General features: G+C 52.3%; 1 protein-coding gene and 1 long non-coding RNA gene across 5 annotated transcripts in view; one reads left to right on the top strand and one right to left on the bottom strand.

The window, feature by feature from the left end:
* Positions 1-320: 320 nt before the first annotated feature.
* LOC121828588 (uncharacterized) lies at positions 321-8651 on the bottom strand. Of its 4 annotated transcripts, none has more exons than XR_013050409.1 (4): positions 7948-8651; positions 1314-1419; positions 916-1071; positions 321-754 (listed from the first exon to the last, which is right to left on the bottom strand). It is a non-coding gene; the product is annotated as an uncharacterized LOC121828588 (long non-coding RNA). The 4 variants fall into 4 exon arrangements; XR_006071004.2 differs by having other exon boundaries at positions 916-1075; positions 7948-8650; XR_006071005.2 differs by having other exon boundaries at positions 916-1075; positions 8490-8650.
* Positions 8652-8684: 33 nt separating this feature from the next.
* Ass1 (argininosuccinate synthase 1) overlaps positions 8685-24750 on the top strand; it is a 51331-nt gene continuing 35265 nt past the window's right edge. Inside the window, exons 1-5 of the mRNA XM_006983441.4 lie at positions 8685-8789; positions 13936-13990; positions 15801-15910; positions 17500-17568; positions 20349-20537. Coding sequence (XP_006983503.1) covers positions 15806-15910; positions 17500-17568; positions 20349-20537 — 363 coding nt within the window. The 5' untranslated portion in view covers positions 8685-8789; positions 13936-13990; positions 15801-15805. The remainder of the gene's footprint in view (positions 8790-13935; positions 13991-15800; positions 15911-17499; positions 17569-20348; positions 20538-24750) is intronic.

Below are 24750 nucleotides of genomic sequence, written 5' to 3'. Positions count from 1 at the left end.
GTCCCAAGTGCTGGATGATGGGTGTGGTGCTGGGGATGGAACCCAGGCTTAGTACATGCTGGTGAGTACTCTGCCAACTCAGTCCCAGCCCCAGCCCCAGCCCCAGCCGGCTTTTTTTACAGACATGGAAGGAAATGTCAAGAGCATGAAATAGCCAAAGGGTCATTTCCTAAACTTCAAGTCTCACTGTAAAGCTACAAAAATCCAGACAGCACACTCAGCAGGACAGGCGTGCAAGAAACAGACCCACACTTACACAATCACCTGGAACAGCCATAAAGTAACATGGAGGAGGGAGTGATGAATCACCAAAGAATTCGTTCTTTTCTTCTTGATTTATTTGTCTCTTGGGGCTTGCATGTGTGCCTTGGTGCACGTGTGGACGCTAAGGGACAGCTTAAAGGAATCGGTTGGTCCTCTCCCTTCACCCTGTGAGCCCCTCAGGTCAAATTCAGGCCACTGGGATTGGTAACAAGGGCCTTTTCCTAGTGAGCCTTCTTGTGGGCCCATCAAAGAGCTTTAAGAAGAGCATGGGTGGCCTTGTTCTGGTTCGCATTTTCAGGAAGCCTCTGGCTGCTGGGTGGAGAAAGGGCTGGAACAATCTAGTTACGCAGGAAACAGCATGGAGATTGGAGCAAGAAAAGTCCGGGGTCTGAACAAAACAAGGAAGTAAAGTGTGGAGGAAGTGGAGTCGCATTGGAGGCCGAAGCTGGTGAATCTCCATGAGTTCAAGGCCTGGTCTACACAGCAAGTTCTAGACCAACCAGGAATACATAATGAGAGCCTTCCTTCCTTCCTTCCTTCCTTCCTTCCTTCCTTCCTTCCTTCCTTCCTTCCTTCCTTCCTTCCTTCCTTCCTTCCTCCCTCCCTCCCTCCCTCCCCCTCTCTCTCTCTCTTTTCTTTTTTCTCACTTACCTAGAGGAGGAGCCCTGGCCTTGGTGTGGGAACTTGGAAAGGTGAAGGTCATAAGGTCATGGTGACTCATCTCCAGGGGTGAATCCTTTGGGTCATGCCCCACCCAAATTCCAGAACTGGTTTGCAGAGTGGAGGTGGGCTGGACTGAGTGTCTGTCTACCTGGAAGGTGGAGGAGCAAAGAGAACATGGCTCATGCAGGAGCCAGCGAGGCCCCTGCACTTGACCTCTGCCTCCTGGTGCTCATAAGTCGAACGTTTTCTTCCCACTGCCCCCTCAGGTTCCCAGTGCCCATGTGTCAGTCCCCTGGACTGGAGTCATTCCTGTAGCAGGGGGTAAAGGTCCCTGTTGCCTGTGACCCTGGGGTCACAGCTCCTCCCTCTACCAGTTCAGTTCAAACCTGAGTTAGAACAAAAGGTTGGGCCAGAGCTTCAGCTGCTGGATTCTAATTCTGCTGTTCGCGCCATGCTGTGTGGCCTTGGGAAAGACACACCCTCTGTTCCTGACTGTAGAATTCAGACAAAAATTATATAGTTAATTGTGGGGCGTTTACCCACCACCCCCACAGCTTCCCAGAGTTTTCTTGAGTGCGAGCAGCAGGAAATATTAGATAGAAGTATTTATAGCGGAGAATCTTGCGGAGATAAACAGATAGAAAATAAAGGATAGCCTCGAGAGGGCCTGGAACCTATTCCAACGGGCCCGGACTGTCTCTGGTCCAGGGTTTTTATAGAGACGCCAAGGGGTGGAGCAAAAGACCTCCTCCCCCAGCACAGCCAAGTGCAGGCCATCTCAGACACCTGCACTCAGGCCCGTGGTCCTGATCATCCTCTATTCGGACCTGCTGGGTAAAGCCACGAGGAACCCCAGAACGGGCTCCCACAGGTCCCCCCTTCTTAATATATAAAAAAATAACTATTAATGGCTTACAGCAATCTCCATAGCTGTTACACCTCCCAGTATGGGAGTAGAGGATGATATAAATGGCATTTCTCTTTTGAATTAGGTCCAAGGTGACCACAGCAGTCTTTAGCTGCCTCAAGCCCTTTCTAAACCAAAACTCTTAAGGCGACTACAAACTTAAAGAATCCCTTAGCTTCATCATTACCACTAACAGGTTAACATAAATATTGCTATACATAGTCACAATTCTCTCAATCTTACAACTCAAAGCAAACTCTTAACAGAACCATTAGAATTAGCACATATGGTGCTATATATAGTTAACAATTTTCTCCGTCTTACAACTTTAACTCAATCATTTGAATTTTCTTGTTAACAGAACATAGGAAAAACTTCGATGTATTCACATCAAACTTAAATATTTCCTTAACTCCACAAAACCAGGGTGCATTAATATCAATAGGTTTCTGCGAACATAATTCAATCTCATAACTCCTCCTTTTCTTTATAATTTTTTAAACAAAGTCTCAAACCTAGTTAGAAAACCCAAACTTTTCTGTTTAAACAGTTCCATTTGTAACACAAAACCAGTTCCATAAGTAATTCCATTTTTACATAAACAGTTCCACAAAACAATTCATGAACTACCAGTTAATAAAGCATATACGCATATACAAAATTGCATCTTGATTCTAAGTAGAAATACATTTCTTCATTTAAACAGTTCCAGAAAACTGTTCCTAGGTCATTACTATAAGTAAGCTCAAAATTGTCCCATTGCAATGAAATCTCTATTGTTCATTTCATTTAAGTACCAAAATTCAAATGATAAATATTGGTACTAGCCTTCCAAATTTGAAGAAATCCATAACCCAAATGTTTTTGTAATTTTATCTCATTTTAAGTTCAAAAAGTTTAAATAAGAAATAAATACTGGTATCAGGCTTTCACTTTCAAATATGAAGAGACGTTTTTCAACCAAAACTTTTTGCAGTTAATAATTTTTGTTCAAACAAGCGTCTCTTCAACTTTTGTTCTCACAGACAGACCTTTTTAGTTATAGTAATATTTTAAACCGCACCGTTTTTGCTGTTAGCTCAGGTTTTTCTGTACTGCGTTGATATTCCACGGATCTCAGCTGCGGATGCCTTGTGCTGGTTCTGGCGACCGCCATTCTTAGCTTCTTAGCGGCTTCTGGAGCTTTTGAAACCATTCAGACCGCCTACTTTGCAATCTACTAGGACACTATCTCCTGTGTCTCAGGTGTTTTCACCATATACATTAAGAATAGACTCACACTTAACATTTACACTTTACAAACCCACATAACATGTGCTTAAGCATAAACTCACTCAACATTACACATTTTTACAAACTCACATATTAACATCTACTTATTTATACTTTAAGGAAACTATAGAACTACTTTAGCAAATATATTTCTTATTAATTCTTATATACTTATATTCATTCCATCTTATTTCTTATTTAAACTTACATTTACAACTAGCATCTTACAAGCTTATTACTACATGTCTTAAGACTACCTTAGATACTTCTTACAAGCTTATATTCTTAAAGGAACTCTATAGATCTATTTTACAAACTTATATAGGTTACCATTAGCATATATCTAACTTAGCAAACACCTAAAGATTTCTTAACACAGATCTAACAAGACAGAATTTTACAAACTCACATATCTTATATTCGTCTTTCTACTTCTTACTCTTAATTATTATCACCATCTATCAGAAAGATTCTCTTAACTAGACAGGAAGTACGTACATCATTTCTAAAGTTTACAGTTTATAGTCAGCTTTGCTATAAAGCACTGGGATTTAGTGAGTGTTGTCATTATAGAGTTGTGATACTTGTTGCTAGGGGATTGTAACACTCTCAGGACAAAGCCACACCCCAAAGTTGCGAGTGGGCCTTTTCGAACCGGCAGAGATGCACTGTCAGCGGTAAACCGTTTTTAACTAGAGGCTGTCCCTTCACCCAGATTCATAATAGCTCCCCTAAGTACTTCAATTCAGACAAGCGTTTCTATTACAGCAGCACTTTTGGTTTGCTCTACCAAAAAACTTCACTTCACACTGAGGGTGAAATTACCATATTTAGCTGCTGTAAAGCTCTTCGCCAAAAACTGTACAGTTATTAGGTGGTATTTTAAGGATTTTAAAGTGACTTGTTTGCTCTTATAGGTAGCTTTTTGTCATCCAACTGCCGTAAAAACTTTGCACAGCTATTAGGGTAAATAAGGCATTTTACCAATGGAGCCCCAAAACGCGAAGCACCTAGTTCCGTATCCTTTCAATTTTTCATCGGAACTGACACTTAAACTCTTAGACGATTTTCCTCCTTATTCTTTTAAAAGCTGTATTTTAAGTTTACCATGAACGTATTTTTGAGCTGACACAAGTGTTTCAGGGCAATGTCGCCATCCTTAGCGGAAAAACTACCTTTCCCAGAATGCATTTCCCTCATATCAGTCCATAATAATATCAGTCCCATATATCATTTCCCATAGTTCTTATCGTGTTTGAGAGTCAACTGGTTCTCTTTTACCAGACTTGCTTACAAATTCTTGCCCGGGAGGTTTGAACAAAGTTTTTTGCTTTTGCAATGGGAGATTTGAACAAGCATTTTACATTTTCAGCGATGGCACATTGGGAGGTTTCTGGTCTCTCAGCTGGCTTCAACAGGTGTTTCAACTTCATCAGACACTGGCCCCCAAATCAGAACCACACCTGCCTCGTTAGCGCGCATTGAGGCTGGCATTTCTGATAGCAACTTTCCTCAGGGCTTGTGTTTGTTTTAGCCAGTCAGTGAAAAACAAGATCATGTACAACAGCTTTTCCATAGCTCCTTCAGAGAGATTCTCTCCCACTGATCTTATTCTCATTTTGCTTGTTCCTTCCCCCCCCAGATGCAGAGCTTCAGCTATCTGCGGCTCTGTACCTCTGCTAGCTGCCTTTGGAGGCAGGGGCCTTTTCTCTCCCTGAATCTGCCTCAAACTCTAGCAGCTTTGTCAGGTCATGCATTTTCTGGGGAGGAATCTGTCCCTTCTGTTTCTTCAGAGTCTTTCTCCCAAACAGTTCCCAGTTTGGTCTCAGTTTATCCCCTGTACCCCAGAAAACAGTTTCCGACACTAGAGCGGTGGCTTTCCCTGCTACTGAAGGTAGGGGCTTTTTGTCCGTTTCTATTTTCAGGGTCTGTGGAGTTTGTGTTCATAAATCAAGCTTCTGTTTTTCTAACAAGGGAGGTTTTTGCCATCGCTAAACTCCCATTAGGACAGGTGCTTTGCCTCATCAGGTCTTCACCTGGCACAGAGTCCTGCAGTGGGTTGCATTTGCTTGTCTGGGTGCTCAAGGACAGAGCTTATGCCAGAGGTAATCACCCCTTAGGGCTAAACTCCCTCATCTTACTGGGAGTCAGTTGAAACAGTTTTTTTCAAAGAGATGCTTTCTCTGCCAAAAATAAAGCTTTACTCCTGGGTAGTTCTGTCCTGCCCTGGCTGGGCTTTTTCCCCAGACAGTGTTCTGACTCAGCAGCACAACTGCTTCAGACACAGTTCAGCTTTACTGTTTTCCCAGAAAGGTCCTTACTCTGATAGGAAACCTTTTTCTCAGATTTCTTTTTGCAGCTGTGGACCTATCAACCCAGGACTTGGAGGAAAGTGGGCAACTGTGCTGTTCTCACTGGCTTTAGTTTTGTTTGTTCATTGGCAATCTTCCCCTGGGTCCTGCAACTCCCTGCCTCAGCTGTGTGCTCCAGGAAGTTTACAACTACAGGAACCCTAGTATCCCCAAAATGCATTTCAACTCAAAGATGCTGGCCAGTCACCTCTGGGTTTTTGGTCAGAAGCGAGGATACAATGCTAACAGTTTGCGTTGCTTCAGGGGATCTTTGCTTTAGGAAGATTAGGAGCACCTTTTCATTCTGAAATGCTCACTCAAAACCTTTGCTGCCTCAGCTCGGCTGTAACTGAAAAGCTTGGCTTTTTTGTTTTTCTCTGGTCAAGTTTCCGGCCCTTTTGGGCTCTCTGTAGCTCTTCACCCTTACTCTCCCAAGCGTTTCCTTCAGGGTACACTGTCTTAGTAGGTTGAAGAGACAGAGCTTAGAAGGGGTTTTTAGAAACTTTTTCCTGCTCCTGCATTGCAGGGAGGATTGTTAAAGCTGGAAAGAACTTAGAGGTTTTGCTGTCTTAAGTTTGTTGTTTTCCCTTAGAGCTAATCACAGGTGGTCCCCATACTAATCTCTTCAGGTGATTCTAATTTTTGTCAAATTTAGTTTTTAGTTTTTAAGTTTAAGAGAGCTTTTGAAAAAGATTAAGGCTTTTTAGAGAGATTTTTCCCCAAAAAATTTTCAAGAAAAGCTTTAGAGTTTAAGAGAAAGATTTTTACCCCCAGGAGAAAGACCAACTTTTCCCAAAACTTCCCAACTTTAAACTTTGACTTCTTACACCCCCATTTTTGCTTCAGGGAGAAATTACTTTCTCCTGCTGCTTGGATTTGGCTTTTCAGCTGTCCCCAGGTCAAAAGCTTCCATAGGAAACTTTTCCTTCCCCATAAGCTCCAAGAAGAGCTTTTTTACTACCCGAAAAGCCCAAAGAAAGATTTTTTTCCCAGTTTGCTTTCAAAGCCCCCAAAGTTAGAAAATTGAGTTTTTCTGTCTAGTTGCCTTACTTATTTTTTCCTACATAATCTTATACTTCTAAGTTTTTCCTAAACTATATTACTACCCTATATCTTATACTTATCACAGATAGAAATTGAGAAAGGGATAGAAGATAGAAAATTTTGACAGAAGAGAATTTCGCTGCAGCATCGGACATCCTTCCAGTCCGCTTTCCTTTTCTCTCGAGGATAAAACCCCTGCCTCACCAAAAATATATATATATAAAAATATATATATTCCATAACACCGGCATGCCTTTCCACTGGCAGGGCTGACTCAGCACTTTCACCAAAAACTCTGTAATAAAACTATTATTTTCCTTTATCTTTAGTCCCTATTACTTTGTCTTAAGTCCCTGTTCATTTGTCTTTAGTCCCCCCCTTTTTTTGTCCCTTTTTTCTTTAGTTCCTTTTTTCCCCTTTTTTTAGTTCCTTTATTTCTTTAGTCCCTTTTTTTCCCCTTTCTTTAGTCCCTTTTTTTTCCCCTTTCTTTAGTCCTTTTTCTTTAGTCCCTTTTTTTCTTTAGTCCCTGTTCAGGCGCCATTCTGTGGGGCGTTTACCCACCACCCCCACAGCTTCCCAGAGTTTTCTTGAGTGCGAGCAGCAGGAAATATTAGATAGAAGTATTTATAGCGGAGAATCTTGCGGAGATAAACAGATAGAAAATAAAGGATAGCCTCGAGAGGGCCTGGAACCTATTCCAACGGGCCCGGACTGTCTCTGGTCCAGGGTTTTTATAGAGACGCCAAGGGGTGGAGCAAAAGACCTCCTCCCCCAGCACAGCCAAGTGCAGGCCATCTCAGACACCTGCACTCAGGCCCGTGGTCCTGATCATCCTCTATTCGGACCTGCTGGGTAAAGCCACGAGGAACCCCAGAACGGGCTCCCACAGTTAATAAAGGGTAGTGGTGACGCTGGAAACAGGAGACTGATGCAGACATTTGCCCTGCCCTGGGCCACCTCTACAGAGAAGCAGCTCAGCCTGCAAATAGGAAAGAATGGCCTCAATGTAGCTCAAAAGCTGCTGGCATGTTCTCTTCGGTGACCCTCACCGGTCCCCTGTCAGTGTAGAAGGCCCAGAGCTGGTCCAGTGAGTGCTCCCAGGTCAGCTGCCTTAGAGCCTCAAGCAGCCCCTGGACATCTAGTCGTGTCGTGTCCCCGGCCCCCCCCCCCCCCGGGGCGGCTGTAACCATCAGGGGCCATCCTGCCAGGGCCAGGAGCTCAAGAGAGTTTTGCACCTAGAGCTGTGTTGGTACATGTGTCTGCCACCTTCTCCTCCTAGAAGCCCCCACAGATGCTGTCCCTGGCCTTGCAGAATCAGGAGACAGAGTAAGGGGGCCCCCAGAGGGCACCCAGAGTCTAAGGGTGATGTACTGAGGCAAGCTGGACAAGGCATGGGTGTGGAGAGGGCTGGGGGTTAGAATCTAGGCCTCCCTGTGGGGTGCTGACCTTGGTCACGATCCTGGGTGTTGGGGTTCACTGGGGCAGGGGCTGTCCTGCGTGCTGCATGGCTTCAGGCCAAGCTGGGAAGCCTCTGGCACAGCCTTCTGGCTCTTGTGGGCCACAACCCCCAGCTTCATTTTACAAGCCAACGGCTTCACCTCCGTGAACCTCCACCTTCCCCGTCTTCTGATGGGTCAGCAGACAGCCAGGCTTTGATTCACCATTTACTGCGAGCTCAGGGCAATCTGGTCAGGTGCCAGGCTGAGGGGAGACAGTCAGGTCTTTAAGATGGTATCCCTGGTCTTCCTCAGCGAACTCCTTTGGGTTTTCTCCCGCGGACCCTTGGCTCTGGCTTGGGGGCCATCGTTAGGGGAAGCGAGGGGCTCTAGGGGCGGATGCTTTCGTCACTAAATGACGTGGGTACACACCCTCTGAGCCTACTAAGCAGCTTCGTTTGAAGCACTTTCAAGGGTTTTTGCAAGACGTCTGCTATCAGCCTGCCAGTCACGCGGGTTCCAGCCTTCGCCGCCCTCCGAGGCGCCACTCACCGGCCAGGATCTGGGGACCCAAGCTGCAAACGCCCACGCCCGTGCGCCCCCGGGAGGCTGTGCTGGCGCCGAGAGAAGAGGGAGGGGCCGGCAGGCGGAGAACGGCGGGCCACGCCCACTCGCAGGTGGCCGAGCGCTCTGAGAGGCTCCGGGCGGGGGCCGGGCCCGAGGGCGGGGCCTGTCGCGCGCCCGTTCCCACGTGTCCCAGGTTCCTGCCCCCCAGGCCCTGTGCTTATAACCCGGGATGCTCGCCTCTCCCGGCCCTGCTCCGTCGTCTGCCACCGCTGCCTGGGCTCACTGGTAAGAAGTTCCGGGCCCCACTCCCTGTCCTGGGCCTCGTCCGAGGAATCCCAGAGGGAGCGAGCGGCTGCAAAGGGGTGGGCACAGGGCGGCCCCCGAGTGACCGCGCAGTCCGTGGCAAGAAGGAGCCTGGTGCCCGGGTTCCTGTGACGCACATGGTCCTCCTGCCTGGAGGACCCAGGGAAGGGCACAAGTCACAGGGTCTGAGGAGCAGGTGGAGTATGGAGGTCACTTCTGGATCTTCCTTCTTGGATCCTGTGCGCCGCGAAGGCTCCAAGTAGAGACCCGGAGAGTCCAGAGGGTTGGGGGCTTCCGAGTCCCTCTCCTGGATTGAACTCCCCGACTATCCCCAGGCCTGTTTCTCAAAGTGAGGCAAGAGGTCCAGTCCTCCTTTCCCGTAGAGGCTTGGGCGTGTGGCTTTCTCTGAGTTTGAGGGTGCCCTGCTCAGGTGGACGCGCGGACCCTGCCTGCCAGGCTCCGGTCCTAGGCTGTCCCTTCCCGGAGGGGTGCAGTGCGAGGCTCAGTCAGGGTGGGGCTTCTAGCCAGGTTTCCTGCTGGCTGTCTGGCTCTTTGGGAGGAGCCCCTTCGCAGGAAACGTCTGCTTCTGGGTTGTTACCGCCTTGGGCACCCTCCAGGGAGGCAGGATCACTCTAACATGGAGGGAAATCTTCTCCAGGAGAGCCAGCTGCACTCTCAGTGTTCCCCTCTGTAAAATGGGGCTGTCAGGCCGTCTGTCTGCAAGTGTAGTGGCAAGAGCAGACCTGCCCTTTCCCCAGGGGTAGACCAGGAAAATCCTTCCTTTGATCCCTCTCCTGGTATCTCCTCCACCTGGCCGGTGACCTGGCAGGTGATGCCTGACGTCATCCGGGCTCTGGAGCTGCCAGACTTGTGCTGGGACCCATGCTGTCCAAGAAGAGTTCAGTAAACTGCTGAGAGCTGCGTCCTGGGTCTGCTCACTTGCCTGCTGGGTCTGGAACATAGACCTAAAAAGACAGCTTCCCTGCCCCCTGGGACAAGACCTTCAGAAGGAGGGAGACAGCGGAGGGGACCAAGAGCCGGGCTGGTAGAGACTGGAATAGTCTCTTTTTCAAACTCCCCCCACCCCCGCGCTCTCCCCCAGGGTCTTCCATCACATTCCAGCCAAGGCTGGGGAACAGCAGGATGGCCCCAAGGGCTGCCCAAGAGATTCTGGCTCCACCCAGTGCCAGCACCTGCCAAAAATGGAGGGTAGCATCTGTCCACCACCCACCTCCCCCAACCTCTACAGGGGCCAAACACAGGTGGATCAGAACAGGAAGCCCACAGCCTTCACGCCCTGAGTTATCCTGCCCCCACCCCACCCCACCCGCCTGCCCGCTCTGGGCTGTGGAAGCCAAGCACTCGCGGTCTGCTGGCCCACCTGCTGCACCAGCGTTTTCTCAGGGCCATCTCATCTTTACCCCAGGATGCCCCCAGGCCAGCTAGATGCCTTCACCAGGCTGTGAACACAAAGCTCCTGGAGTGAGTGGCTTGCTTGTGGGCATCCATGTAGAAAGAGATGCCTTGCTGAACTCTGGGTCTGAGACACTGATTTTTGCTGAAGGCTTCGGGCAGAATGGATTTCCCAGGACCAGGCAGGCTCCCTGCCTCCTCCTAAGCTGGTTCCTCCCTGGACCCGGGGAAGGCTGGGCGCCCAGAGACGTTTTGTTGGTGGCGTTAATGAATGAATCAGAGTGCTCCTCAAGTGTAACTGGAGCTCTTAGGGTGAGAGCATGGGCCCTGGCTGCCCCTGAGGAGCTGAGCCCTGCCACCTTTCCCCCATAAGCCAGTTAAAGAGACAGTTCATAGTAAAAAGGCAAGCCGGGCAGTGGTGGCGCACACCTTTAGTCCCACCACTGAAGAGGAGAGCCAGGCAGATCTCTGAGGTCGAGGCCAGCCTGGTCTACAGAGTGAGTTCCAGGACAGCCAGGGCTACACAGAGAAACCCTGTCTCATTAATTAATTATTAATTAATTAAAAGGTAGATGATGGAGAGCTGCTCAATGTAGCCACAACGGGAAGAGAAACAAAGAGGTCCAGTGACCACCCCCCCAAGTCCATCTTTGTCGTCCTGACACAGGCTTAGGTTTAAACAGGGCAAGAGGCAGTGCATACTGAGCGATCCTGCTCAAGGTGTGGCCGGGCCATCGTTACCTGAGCTCTAGATAAGTGGTCACAACTGAGTGACATCGCCTCCCGGTTTGTTTGCTCATTTACTTTTGAGACAAAGTCTCACTCGGTGGCCCCGGCTGTCCCGGAACCAAGCTGGCCTCAAACCTACAGAGATCTTGCCTTTGCCTTCCAAGCGCTGGGACTAAAGGTGTGCACCACCACGCCTGGCCTCTCGGGAGAAAAGTCTCTCTGGCTCTCACCCGTGCTTCAGCTTTTCCATTCCTCCAGGGTTTCCTGGGAATTTCCATTGTTTCCATAGTCTGAGAGCCAAAGGAATGGATCCTCGTGGAACTGTAACTGCTAGCACAGTTAGACTAGATAAGGTTTGAGTGCTCTCACCAGAGATTAGTAAAGCCTGCTTAGTCTCCCTACTTGCCTGCTTGGAACATGAAGGTCAGAAACCTAAATCTATCAAATGGAAACTGAGGCTGGATCCCGTAAGACAGTGATCCTCAAATCTTCCTAATGCTGTGGTCATCAGAGCATGATGACCTCCAACCATAGAATCATTTGGTTGCTACTTCACAACTGTAACTTTGCTGCTGTTATGAATTATAATATAAATATCTGATATGCGACCCCTGTGAAAGGGTTGTTCAACAGCCCCCCCAGGTGGGTCATGACCCCCAGGTTGAGAACCACTGCCATAGGAGGCTGGTGTGCCTCCTGCTGGTTGGTATTGGGATTGCAGACCAGCTTTATCAGACAAAGTGAGAGAGGTGAACTTAGAGTTATCTAGGGGACTCTGGACCAGGTACAGTTAGGGTTTTAAAAGGACAGTGATAACAAACAAATTTAAACTGACGACTAAGGATGTCATCAGCTGGAGAGGGGGCAGAGGGACAGCCCAGGTAGCTGTGGTCTGGTGACAAGCTGTCAGGGCAGGAAGTGAAGGGCAAGACATCCTGGGATTCAGGGAGTGGAGGGCAGTCGGTAGTCAGCCTGGGCTTGAAGCCCCCAGCCTGTGGGCTAGGCGCATCCCACGGGTCCCCATCTGAAGAGGCGGCGGCGGCGGTCTGTACCTGAGGACAGCATTCCTGTGTTTGTTCTCACCACTCTAGCTCAAAGCCACCCAAGCTTCCTAGGTGTTGAGCCTAGCTGGCCTGAACATGTTTCCTAGGCACTGGCCACTTGGCTGAGGCCACAGAGAATGTCACCTACCTTGCCAGCTTACGCAAGCTGGCAGCCAACTTGGCATGTGGTCATCCTCTTGCCTGTGTCTGTCATGGAGAGGACTGCCTGGCCTGGCCTGGCCTCGGGAGCTGGGAATGTGGGTTCTGCACTTTCTCTCAGGCCAGCCAGCCTTGGCCACATGCCTTCCCTGGGAAGGAAGCTCGGGGTCCTGAGCAAAGGGCTTTTTAGATTGTGCAGATGGGAAAACTGAGTCCCAGAGAGTCAAGGGCAAGCTGAGGTTATCTTCAGAAGTGGTATGGAGTATCTGGGAGGCCCCGCACTTGAATTCTATCTCCAATCTTGAATTCTTCAGATTAAATGTGAGAGATAAGATGTTTTCAGCCCTGCCTGAAGCGACCAAACCCACATTCACACAATCCATGGTCACCTGTGTGCCTCTTCCTGTCTCCACCCCAAGTCAAGGCCGTAGCTTCATTTAGCTTTTAAGGCTGCAGTCTCCCTAACCAAGGTGCTGACTAATTTCTAGGCAGGCATACACACACACACTCACTCAGGTGCCTACCCCTCAAGTACACAGAGACACTGTGTCCTTTCTCAGATTCCCAATCTCAAGTGCCCAAAGATACACACAGGTGCAGTACACACATCGCAAGCCTGCATGTGTGCTTCTAGGCACACAGTCCTTGCTGGACACACCTTCACACTCTACAGCCCCAGCTTAGGCTCCCAGAGCCCATACCCACAGCCTGGCAGGTGGAGGTGGACACAGAAGCCCACATTTCAGGGCATCCTAGTCCCGTCCCCCCCCACCCCCCATCAAGGAGCTGACCTTCAAAGAGTATATCTGCATTGAAGAGCTAAGTGCCTACCACAGGCACTGGAGACGGCCCCTGCTCCACGCACCTCATGGCAGAAGCAGATAAGAATTCAGTGGGTTGTGTGCCTTGATGGGAGGAAGCGCTCCATGGAATAACTGAGGCAGGACAGGGCAGGGCAGATGTTTGAACTGTCTCTATGCCTACCCCCCTTTCACCCTAATTGGCTCCAAGTGTCCTTGGAAGGGGAGGATAGTCACCATTGAGAGCTGGATGGATCTTGGGCAGCATCCATTCCCCGTGATACCATGCTCCCTTACCATCTTCTGTGTTAAGGGTGTACTGTTTTGAATACCTGTATGCGGGGGGGGGGGGCTATCGTGTGCAGTGCTCTCAGAGGCCAGAAGAGGGCATCAAATCCTCCGGAACTGGAGTTATAGACAGATGTGAGCCTCTGTGTCGGTGCTGGGAATCGAACCCAGGTCCTTTGCAGGAGCAACCAGTGCTCTTAACTTTGGAACCACCTCTCCAGCCTCCTCTCCACCTTGTTTTTGGAGACATGGTCTCCCACTGAACCCAGAGCTTACAGATTTGGCTAGACTGGCTGACCAGTAAGTTCCAGGGACCTGCCTGTCTCTGCCTCTGGAGCTATAGTGCACACCACCATACCCGACTTTTAAAATGGTTCTGAGGGGTCTGAACTCAGGTCTCAGGCTTGTGCAGCAGGCATTTTGCCAACTACATTACCTCTTCTCCTCATGTGTTTATTGTCTGGATTGTGACGATGGCTTCCCGGGGGCTGCATACAAAACTTGACACATTGAATGATTTACATACATGCAACTCGGGGCTGGGGGACGGCTCAGTGGAGGAATGCATGCTTAGCAGACACAAGACTGTAGAGTTCATCCCTGGCACCATGTCTCTTGACTCAGGCAGGCCACTTACAGCATCAAGCTGCCACAGGGGTCAGATTCGGGGTCTCAACATCGCATTTCCTTTTACAGAGTGGTTCACCGGACCAGGAAGACAGACTCCAGGAACCTGTATCTGCAATCCCAGGTATTTTTCCATCTTGGTCCTTCCTGCCTCCCTTCTCCCTCCTTCCTCCCATCCTCTATGGCTGGTTGGTTGCCTAGCTGCAGTTGCCATGAGCACCATCTTCTGGCCCCAGGGTCAGGGCCTGCTGAGTCACTGGCAGCCCAGGTCCAGGGCAGCTGGCCGGGCATGGGCAGGCAGGTGCTGCCTGCTGGAGACTGTGGGCAGCAAGGAGACTCGGCCCCTGAACCAACCAGGTTGTTCCTGGGGTGTTTGCCTCTTTAAGTCCAAAGGGCCTGACTAGAGAGGGAGCCTGGGGGATGTGTGGGGAACTGTATAGTCTTGACTCAAGCTCCAAAGTCCACGTGCAGCATGGCTGGCCAGGGAAAGCCACTGGAGCCCAAGGAGCAGTACTCAACAGTCCTCATGGTAGTGGCGGAACCGAGCGAGCCTGCTGAATTCCCTAGGTTTGTGGAGAGCTGTCCATCACCCTTCCCAGATAGCTAACGAGGACCCTAGCCGACTTTGCCCGAGTGCGGGGGTTCTCCACCTTCCTAATGCTGCGACCCTTTACTACAGATCCTCATGCGGTGGTGACCCCCAACCACAAACATTGTTTCATTGCTACTTCATAGCTGTAACTTTGCTACTATTATGAAACGTAATGTAAATGCAAGACACGCAAGATATCTGAAATGTGGCCCCTGGTTGAGAACCACCGCCCTCGTGGAAATGTGAGGCACTCGGGCCTGGGTCCAAAGCTGGCCCTGCTGCCTACTGACATGTTATATTCCCCTGGGTGGTGGCCGAGTTTCAGACCCTGAGTTTCCTCTTCAGCATGGTGGGCCACATGCATGGCATGCTGGAATACAGCCTGGGGGCTCTCAAGGAGCCTTCTAGACAGAAGAGACAGCGGCAATGGCAAGGAGACAAGACGATCATAGTATTTTCTGGAAGGTTCTGTCAGTTGAAGAGTGGGTCGTATTGTGGTAGGCTGCTGGGAGAGACCCCCAGCCTACGGAGAGGTATTCTGCCTGGGCTCTCTCTGGGCCTGATTCTCCGCCTGCACACGAGACTCTGAGCCCCTATGGACTTGAATTGACAGATACCGGGGATCTCTCAGGCCCTTCTGTTATCATCCCTTGAAAAGAGACAGGATGACAGGTCACCTCCAATTCCAGTGAGTGGGGAGAGGAGCCTGGGACAGGTGGCCTGTCCTGTGACTTGCTTCCCACCCAAAGGCGGAAGGCAGCATCACTTACTGGGCAAAAAGCCAAGCCCCAAAGCCAGGCTTTCTCTGACCTCGAGCTGTTTGAGGCCTTGACTGCTGACCTCCCTGAAGCCCCACTGTCCACCTACTTCTGGGGTCCTTGTAAAGGCGCAGGGTGATACCCACAAGGCCCTCAGGGCCATCTGACACATCTCGCTTGGCAAGGAACCGTTCTCAAGGGGCCAAGTCAGCTGCCTGCGGCTCTAGCTTGGGCCCCTTCCCCACCTCCCGCCACAGGCATCCCTCCCTCCACTGCTGGCCTTGCTCCAGCAGCTCAGGCTCAGATGCTCACTCTAGCTGGCGGGGGCTGGCTCCCAGATCTGCCTCCTTATCACTGGCCCCAGCCCCTGCCAGCAGCATCCTTGGATTCCATGTGGGACATGTGCAGAACAGTCAGGTCAGGGTCTCCCAGGAGGGGTGAACATTCTGTTCCCAGCCTCCCGGTGGTATATTGTCCAAGGGATTAAAGCTGCCCAAGGCCTCCCCCGGGTGGGGCCCGAGCCAGGAGGGACATTGCAGGGTTGACTTGCCACATTACACTCACATTCCTTCATGCTTCTCCAGACGAGATGTCCAGCAAGGGCTCCGTGGTTCTGGCCTACAGTGGCGGCCTGGATACCTCCTGCATCCTCGTGTGGCTGAAGGAACAAGGCTATGATGTCATCGCTTACCTGGTGAGGAGGGGCCCGGCGTGGGTCCCTCGACCCTTCCAGCCTGCCCTCTGTTGCTCTCTGTCCCCGGCCGCTCACATGTCACCATCCCTCCACCAAGCCTTGCTTTTCTCTCTCTACAACTGTCCTGGCCAGATGGGAGATGGCCTCTCACTTGCTGAGCTGCCTCCATTTCTTTGGCCTTGAGATGCCACTCAGCCAGAGATGGCTGGGTCTCAGGAAGGTGACAGGATGGCGGGAATGCAGGCATGCCCTTAGCCATGCCTCTGTTCTGTCTGGAGAGGGTCCCTGTGCTTCGACATGGCCCACAGTCCTAGCCTCTCCATGTAGCCATCCTCTGAGTGGCCTTTAGTTCCAGGATGGCAAATGGATCATCAGAGAGAGGTTGTGCTTGGCGCTAGCTACTTCTGCACCCAGGGCCTAGCACAGACATCACTAATCGAGCCGGCTGCACTCAGGCCCCTCAGCGGTCTTGGAACCCACTCCACAGAATGCTAGTCAAAACTCTGGCTTAGAAACCCTGTAACTCCAGCCTGGAGCAGCTGAAGGCAAAAGAACAAAGCAAAAATCGAAAAGTAGTTCTTGCCTCATCGTAGCAGAAGTCCAGGAATAAGAAGGCTTCAGGCAGGGTTAGATCTGGTGTTACCTGGCTTCATTCTTGGCCTCTCCACAAAAAACAAAATCATAACCCAGCTGTCTCGGGCTCACACACTAGTAGTAGAGCCCAAGGCTCCTCCCATTGGCTGGAGTCAGGCCTTCCAGCCATTCTTCAATATGGCTGCCCCGTGGGAACATAGGGCTGGTGGGGGGATGGGGGGCATGACAAGGACCCTCCCAGGGAAATTAGGAGATGAGAAATCCTCTGAAGCAATGAGTCTGCTGCTTTGGACAGTGAAGTTGGCCTCAGCCAGGAGGGGGTCTCTGTGTGTGGTCAGCTGACTCATTATACAGGGCTGGGAGAGTAAGGGGATGGAGGGGAAGCCACCTGGTGATCGGTAGATGTGTGTGTCAGGCAGAGCGGTCCTCCCTATAGCCCCCAGATTTTCCACCTGGTAGACTGAAAGCTGGGCAATCTCAGACAGGAACTTACAGCTGAGCCTTAGGAAGATCCAGGGCCTGGAGAGCAGAGCCTATGGGTTCAGTTGGGAACAGGCAGTAGGCCCAAGTTCACAGGCAGAACTTTCTATGCGCAAGCTGAATGCCTCTGAGCTCAGGCCTGCTGCCCACTAGGACGCTTGGATAAGCTGGTCCCTTCCTAGGGCCAGGGAGGTGGACCAGGTTAGATATGGCATGGGCTCAGCTCTGTGGATAATTACGACGCATACCTGTGTCCCAAGACCTGGGTTCCAGGAACAGCTTTGCTAACCCCCTCAGCCCAGGGAAACCAGTGCCATGCACACCCAGCCACTCAGGGCCAAGTATGAGGTGCTGGGGAGCCCCAGGCCCTCAAGTCCCCCGCGGGTCCTTCCTTCTGCCACCTCACCATCGTGAGGCGCCACTTCTGTGAAGGCTGTGGGTGCACCCGGGGGCCTCATGATCCCCTTGTACCCTCTCTGCCCCTCGGTTTACCGGCCTCTGTTTCTGTCCCACAGGCCAACATTGGCCAGAAGGAAGACTTCGAGGAAGCCAGAAAGAAGGCACTGAAGCTTGGGGCTAAAAAGGTACGTGTGAGAGGCGGGGCTTGGGGCTGGAGCGTGAGAGGCGGGGCTTGGGGCTGGAGCGTGAGAGGCGGGGCTTGGGGCTGGAGTGGGGTGGTGACGGGAGGGGCCGCAGGGCTCCTGTCCCCTACACCCTCCCTTCCAGTTTGCCCTCTTACTTCCAGGAGGGTGAGATCAAAGGTGTTGTGTATGTACAAACACCACCCATCACCTGTCATCTACCTGTCTGCTTAACCATCCAGCCACCTACTTACCTACTAACCTACCCACCCATTGGCCCACCCGCTCTGTCATCCGTCCGTCCGTCCATCCAACCCCCCCTCCCCCTGTTTATCCTCTGGTTTGCCCACCCCTCTTTTATCTCTCCGCCCTCTTTTCCATCCACTCCTCCACCATCTACCTGCCCATCCCGCTTTCAACTGTCTGTCCGTCCACCCATCCTTCCTTCCTTTTCATAGACTCAGGAAACTCCGGCTGGGCTTAATGTTGTCTGTGTCTCCAACCTTTGATGGACACGCCTCTGTTGGGTGTAGGCAACATGGATGGCCCCACTCAGTGCCATCCATGAACTGCTCCAAGTGGGGTGATCCTGTCACTTGAAGCCTTTTACTTGGGGGTTCACAGGAGGCATCCCAGAGGTATAAAAGGCACCAGCCCACTGCAGGGCTCCATAGGTCAGAAAGAGCACTCAGCACTCAAGGAGCGAGACGCTCAGGCCCAAGTCACCCTCTGGCCAAAGCCTCTGCAAGGCTGCCCAGAGGAAGGGAGAGGAGGGGCCGGGAGGGCGGGGAGGGCGGGGAGGGCGGGGAGGGCGGGGAGGGCGGGGAGGGCGGGGAGGGCGGGGAGGGCGGGGCTGCCTCGTCCTTTCCAGGCAGGAGAAGCACTCACTGCGAAGGGCAAGTGCGAACGTCAGCCAGTGCCCGCGCAGGGACTTGTGTGCAGTGCCCGCGCAGGGACTTGTGTGCAGTGCCCGTGCAGGGACTTGTGTGCAGTGCCCGCGCAGGGACTTGTGTGCAGTGCCCGCGCAGGGACTTGTGTGCAGTGCCCGCGCAGGGACTTGTGTGCAGTGCCCGGCAGGGACTTGTGTGCAGTGCCCGCGCAGGGACTTGTGTGCAGTGCCCGCGCAGGGACTTGTGTGCAGTGCCCGCGCAGGGACTTGTGTGCAGTGCCCGCGCAGGGACTTGTGTGCAGTGCCCGCGCAGGGACTTGTGTGCAGTGCCCGCACAGGGACTTGTGTGCAGTGCCCGCGCAGGGACTTGTGTGCAGTGCCCGCGCAGGGACTTGTGTGCAGTGCCCGCGCAGGGACTTGTGTGCAGTGCCCGCGCAGGGACTTGTGTGCAGTGCCCGCGCAGGGACTTGTGTGCAGTGCCCGCGCAGGGACTTGTGTGCAGTGCCCGCGCAGGGACTTGTGTGCAGTGCCCGCGCAGGGACTTGTGTGCAGTGCCCGCGCAGGGACTTGTGTGCAGTGCCCGCGCAGGGACTTGTGTGCAGTGCCCGCGCAGGGACTTGTGTGCAGTGCCCGCGCAGGGACTTGTGTGCAGTGCCCGCGCAGGGACTTGTGTGCAGTGCCCGCGCAGGGACTTGTGTGCAGTGCCCGCGCAGGGACTTGTGTGCAGTGCCCGCGCAGGGACTTGTGTGCAGTGCCCGTGCAGGGACTTGTGTGCAGTGCCCGCGCAGGGACTTGTGTGCAGTGCCCGCGCAGGGACTTGTGTGCAGTGCCCGCGCAGGGACTTGTGTGCAGTGCCCGCGCAGGGACTTGTGTGCAGTGCCCGCGCAGGGACTTGTGTGCAGTGCCCGCGCAGGGACTTGTGTGCAGTGCCCGGCAGGGACTTGTGTGCAGTGCCCGCGCAGGGACTTGTGTGCAGTGCCCGCACCCCACACACACACACACACACATGCACACCGGGTTCTTCTGGTCTCAGTACCCCTTTGTGCTCCTGTATTGAGTTCAATTGATTGGAACGTTGGGGTTCGCCCATTGTTACTTTTGTGTTGCCGATATGAAAGCTGCCTTAGCCAAAACAGCAAACTAGCACCTCAGTACATAATACAATGTGTTACACATTTTAAATTTCATCATGTGTGTGAGTGCATGTATGTCTGTGCAGCATATGTGTCCCTGATGCCTGCAGACATCAGAAGAAGGTGTTGGGTCCCCTAGAACTGCAGCTACAGACGGTCATGAGCCACCATGTGGGTGCTGTGAATCAAACCCAGGTCCTCTACAAGATCAGCTGGTGCTCTTAGCAGCTGAGCCATCTCTTCAGCCCCCATCACTGGTCTCCCTGGAAGGGTCTTCGCTCCTCAGGACTGGGGTTTCAGTAGTTCACACATGGCTACTTGGCCTGGGCATTAGGAATGTTCAGCAGACCCTTGGCTTCATTTACTAGCTGTTCCAAGCTCTGTCCCCTCACCTAATCCAGCAATTGTGACAACTGACAATATCTCCCAGGATTGCCAAGTTCCTTCTAGGGAAGCTCACCTCTGGTTGATAACTTCTGTTCCAGATCCTAGGAGACAACAGAATTTAATTCTGTTGCAAAGGATGCTGGATGGTATATTAGGATCGATTAGTAATGTCTGCCATGAGTGCAGAAGGGAGACTGATGGTATGGTTTGCTGGAATTGATTAGTGATATGTACTACAGGGCAGAAAGAAAGGCAGGGTGTAGCCTGCTCTGATCTTGCATGGCTACTGGTGTAGCGATTGGCTTCTAGGCCTCTGTGTTCATGTTGGACCCCAGTCCTTGCTAGGCTCCTGCTCACAGCCACTCTCCCTTCAGGTGTTCATTGAAGATGTGAGCAAGGAGTTTGTGGAAGAATTCATCTGGCCTGCTGTCCAGTCCAGTGCGCTCTATGAAGACCGCTATCTCCTGGGTACCTCTCTGGCCAGGCCTTGCATAGCTCGCAAACAGGTGGAAATTGCCCAGCGCGAGGGGGCCAAGTATGTGTCTCACGGCGCCACAGGAAAGGTAAGGCTAGGGATGGGTGGATGGGTGGGATGGAAGGAGGGAAGGGAAGGCAGGCTACTGAGGATTACAGAGCTGGCCGGGGTGAAGGGCCGGGCTACCAGAGCAGCAACGGTGACCCCTTCAGTCTGTCTGCATGTGCTTAGCTTTCCAATGGAAACTTCGTCACCCACCTGGTAGACCTGACAAAAGGTTACACACATCAGCCCCAGAAAAAGTCACAGCATATGTCACCATGGAATAGAAAGGGCTAGAAAAAACTGGAGAGCAAGATGGGTTCTGAAGGTCAGAACTTCAAGGATGCAGCGTAAGGACCTGCTCCTTCCTAAGACCCAGAGAAAGAGTGTGTTTGAGACTGCTTCCCCAGCCTCCCAGGCATCCATTCCTTGCCTCATAGAGGCCTCAGTGGTGTTCCTGTGTCTGTGAGATGTCTGTTTCTGTCTCCCTTCTATGGGGAGTCTTCTTGGATGACAGACACCCTAATGACCTCACTGAACCCCAACTCTCCCTGAAGACCAAACAAGGTCACATCAGAGATCTGGGGAGTTAGACCTGGCATCTGGGTTTTGTTTTTTTTTTAAGAGAGAGAACCCTGGCTGTCCTGGAACTCTTTGTGTACACCAGGCTGGCCCGAAACTCACAGAGATCTGCCTGAGTCTGCCTCCCCAGTGCCACCATGCCTGGCCATGGTATCTGGCTTTGAGGAACTTCTACCTGCATGTTCAGCACAGACTACAGAGGACCTCATGAGGATAGGCAGGATAATTGCCAGCTTCTATCCTCAGATGACGGTACTCAAGGGCCAGGGCTCCTAACAGCACCAATGACCCCTAAGACCTGAGCTCTCACCAGCCATGGTGACACACACCTTTAATCCCAGCACTCGGGAGGCAGAGGCAGGTGGATCTCTGTGAGTTCGAGGCCAGCCTGGTCTACAGAGCGAGTTCCAGGAGAGCTAGGGCTACACAGAGAAACCCTGTCTTGAAAAACAAACAAACAAAAAGACACAAGCTCTCAAGCTTAGTGTGTGTCGTGACAATAGCCTAGGACAGGACACAGTGGCCAAACCCTTCTGCTGTCCATAATCCACGAGGCTTGCAACCTCGCCGACATGCAGGTGGCGATAGTGGGGTACGGGAGACATGCAGCTAAGGCTGACCGGATGATGGCCCTGGAAAGAGCTGACCGCCAGGATGGCACTGGGTGTTTGTGAAAGCTTGGATACTTCTTCATTGTCTGGGATGCCGGTTCAGCTGGCTTGTGTCTGGCATGTCAAGGGTAGGATACCTGCTGGGTGCAGACATAGTTGAGTCCTTCAAGTCTATTGCCTGTCCTTAGGAGACCCCAGAGAGAGGACAACAGCTGATAAGGCTGCTGAAGGTCAGGGGTCAGGAGTCAGGAGGAAGAGCACTTCCTGTCTTCATGAGTCTGTACTCTAGCCCTGAACACAGGTAAACAAATTGCAGAGCCAGAGACCAGTGTGTCCCGAGATGAGAGGCTGTGATAACAAATGGCCCATCTGCGGACACAGAGTGGCTACAGGAGAGGCACCAGGGTGTGAGCCCCACTCAGGCAATCCACCAAAGAACAACCCTCCTGGGTAGCAGCTGTGAAGGAGGGCAGAGTGGTCGGCAGTCTTCACACCCCATGCAGGTCCTAGTTCTCACTGGCACCCAGTCTGTTTAGCTGGATATTGGGGGACCACATGCGGAGAGGTGGGTGGTGCAGGCTATCTGGGCAGCTTCTGCATGCCGTCTTCTCTAAGAGCCCTGGCAGCAAGGAGCGGGGTCAGACCCGGGGCTCAGAGCTGCACACTCGGCTCAGAGCGAGCTCCAGTTTTCACACTGTACACTTTCCCTGTGGGTCTCTGCTTTCCCATCTGAAAAGAGCACCCAGCTCCTGGGCCGTTTGGAGAGATGAGTGAGGTCAGGCAAAGGTCATTAAGAACAAATATCAGTGCAGAATAAAGCCGGGAGCCACTGCGTCCTCCCAGATGAAATGAGCAGGCAGTGAACTCCGCACCTGAGGAGGCTTGCAGGCTGAAGCTGGGATCAGGACTCTGAAGGTCCATCCTATGCAGAATCAGCCGGGGAACATTCAAGCTGGTAGAAAAAGGGGCTGTATCTCCTCTTGGTTCTGTCTTGAGTGAGGCACAACAGCTTAGCTAGCCGCTGGCCTGGCCACATGCTGTGCTATATGCATATGGGCACCAGAGGGCACCAGAGGCTTAGGTTTGAGGAAGCTGTGGGCACAGGGTGCGGGGATAGTGGGGACCTAGGACTGCTGTGGTTTTTCAGAGCTTCACCAGCAGGGCTCTAGATCTTTCTACATGGGTCCTACAACTGCTTTGATTGAGCTATCAACAATGGAGATGGTCCAGTTTGAAACATCTCAGGGCCCCTAGACCAGCAGCCAGAAGGCCAGTGAGACTGCTGGGGAGCCAATGCCCGGGCTGTGCTCTCCCTGGTCTGGGTATCCCCAGGGGTACTCCTAGGCCTGTCTCCACACATCGACAGCACTTAGAAACACACACACCACCTCCTCCCCCAGCAGCCCATGGCCTTCAGAGATGATTCCTAAGAACCAAAGAATGAGGAAAAGGCCTGGGAAGGTCCAGGGACCAGGCTTAGCCCTTGGCTATAGTGTCTGCTCCCCTGGACACACGCTGGTGACTGCACATTTCAGGAAGCAGTTGTCCCAAAAGAATGGTGGACAGAGTGACCAGGCTGAGGATGAGGATGTGCAGAAGGCTTGGCCGAGGCCGGTCCCAGCAGGATAGTGGCAGAGTCCTGCTGATGATGGACAAGTCCACGGCCAAGGCGTGAGCAGGCCTCTGAGAGCCCAGGCCCAGGAGGTCCCTGGGTAACTCAAGAGTGAGTCTCTGAGGTCCTGGCCTTTGGGAGAGCGTAGTGACAAGCCTACTGTTGTCTCCTCCTGACCCCGGTGGTCCTGGGAACCATGTCCTGGGGTCATTGTTCTGGCCTGGAATTGCTGTATGGACTAGCTTCCCTCTGTCTCCTGAGTGCTGGGGCTTCAAGGCATGCCAGGCTCCTTCTTCTTTTCAGTAGTCTCACTGCATAGGTCCCAAGCTGGTCTTGAACTCGCCATCCTTCTGCCTCAGCCCCCACCACTTAGAGTTTGTACAGTAGTTTTCTTTTTTATTTTATGTGTTTGTGTGTGTGCCTGGGTGCATATATAGGCACCACACATGCAAATTAACCCACAGAGGTCAGAAGAAGGCATTGGGTCCCTTGGAACTGAGGTTACTGGTGCCTGTGAGCCACCATGTAGATGCTGAGAACTAACCCTTGTCCTCTGCGAGAGCAGCCAGTGGTGAGCCGTCCCCCCCCCCCCACCCCAGCACAGAGATTTTAGGTTTGCACCATCAATCACTCCTAACGTACCCCGGGGACAGTAACTCTGTACAGCCAGAGGGAGGCACTGTGGGACTGAGAGACACTAAGTCAGCAGGCGCAGGGGCAGGATGGTGCTCAAATAGCCTGGAAGAGCAAGTTAGCCAGAGACATTGAAAGATGTGCAGCCCAGGCTGCAGGCACAGCCTGTGCAAAGGCCCGGGGGCAAGGTGGCTCTCCTTCCAGCAGCCCAGACCAAAGAGCATCATTTAGAAGGGTCTCATTTCTTATCCGTGGTTGCTGCACTGAGTGGGACCCCTGCACGTCCAGAGAGATGCACGGAGCTCGGGTCCCTAGATTTGAAAGAAAAGCCAGGAAATATGAGCCTAAGACTCTGGGAGTCCAAGGGGGGTAGTTTTGTAAATGGCACCATCTGCAGGGCTATCCCAGGGCAGATGGGAGGCACTCCCCCTTCCCTGCCCTCCCATTCCCATGGGCGCTCCCCACGGTACACACTTGTGCACACGCACCAGCATGTCGACATGTGTGATATGACACTGCCCCCCTCCTCCATCCTCCGCTTAGGGGTGCTACTAGGAGCTGCCCCAGCCCTGGGAGTCCCGAGGTCAGCAAAGGGAATTCAGAGCCCTAGACTCTTGCCTGGGACAGACTTTGAATCAAGAAAGCCTGTTTGTCCGGCTTTTCCAAGGCTCTCGGCTTCTGAACAGATGGGTGTCCATCCCCCTGCCATGTCTGGGTCAGCAGACACCGGCCCAGCCGGGCCTGGCTCAGGAGACACAGGCTGCCTTTTGTGTTGGTGAAACATGAAGCCACAGGGAAAGAGTGGCCAGCTTAGGTAGCCC

The sequence above is a fragment of the Peromyscus maniculatus genome, chromosome 4, assembly GCF_049852395.1.
Source record: "Peromyscus maniculatus bairdii isolate BWxNUB_F1_BW_parent chromosome 4, HU_Pman_BW_mat_3.1, whole genome shotgun sequence".
Lineage (NCBI taxonomy): Eukaryota > Metazoa > Chordata > Mammalia > Rodentia > Cricetidae > Peromyscus > Peromyscus maniculatus.
Note: the sequence above shows the minus strand (reverse complement) of the source record. Positions and strands in the feature narration are given on the sequence as shown.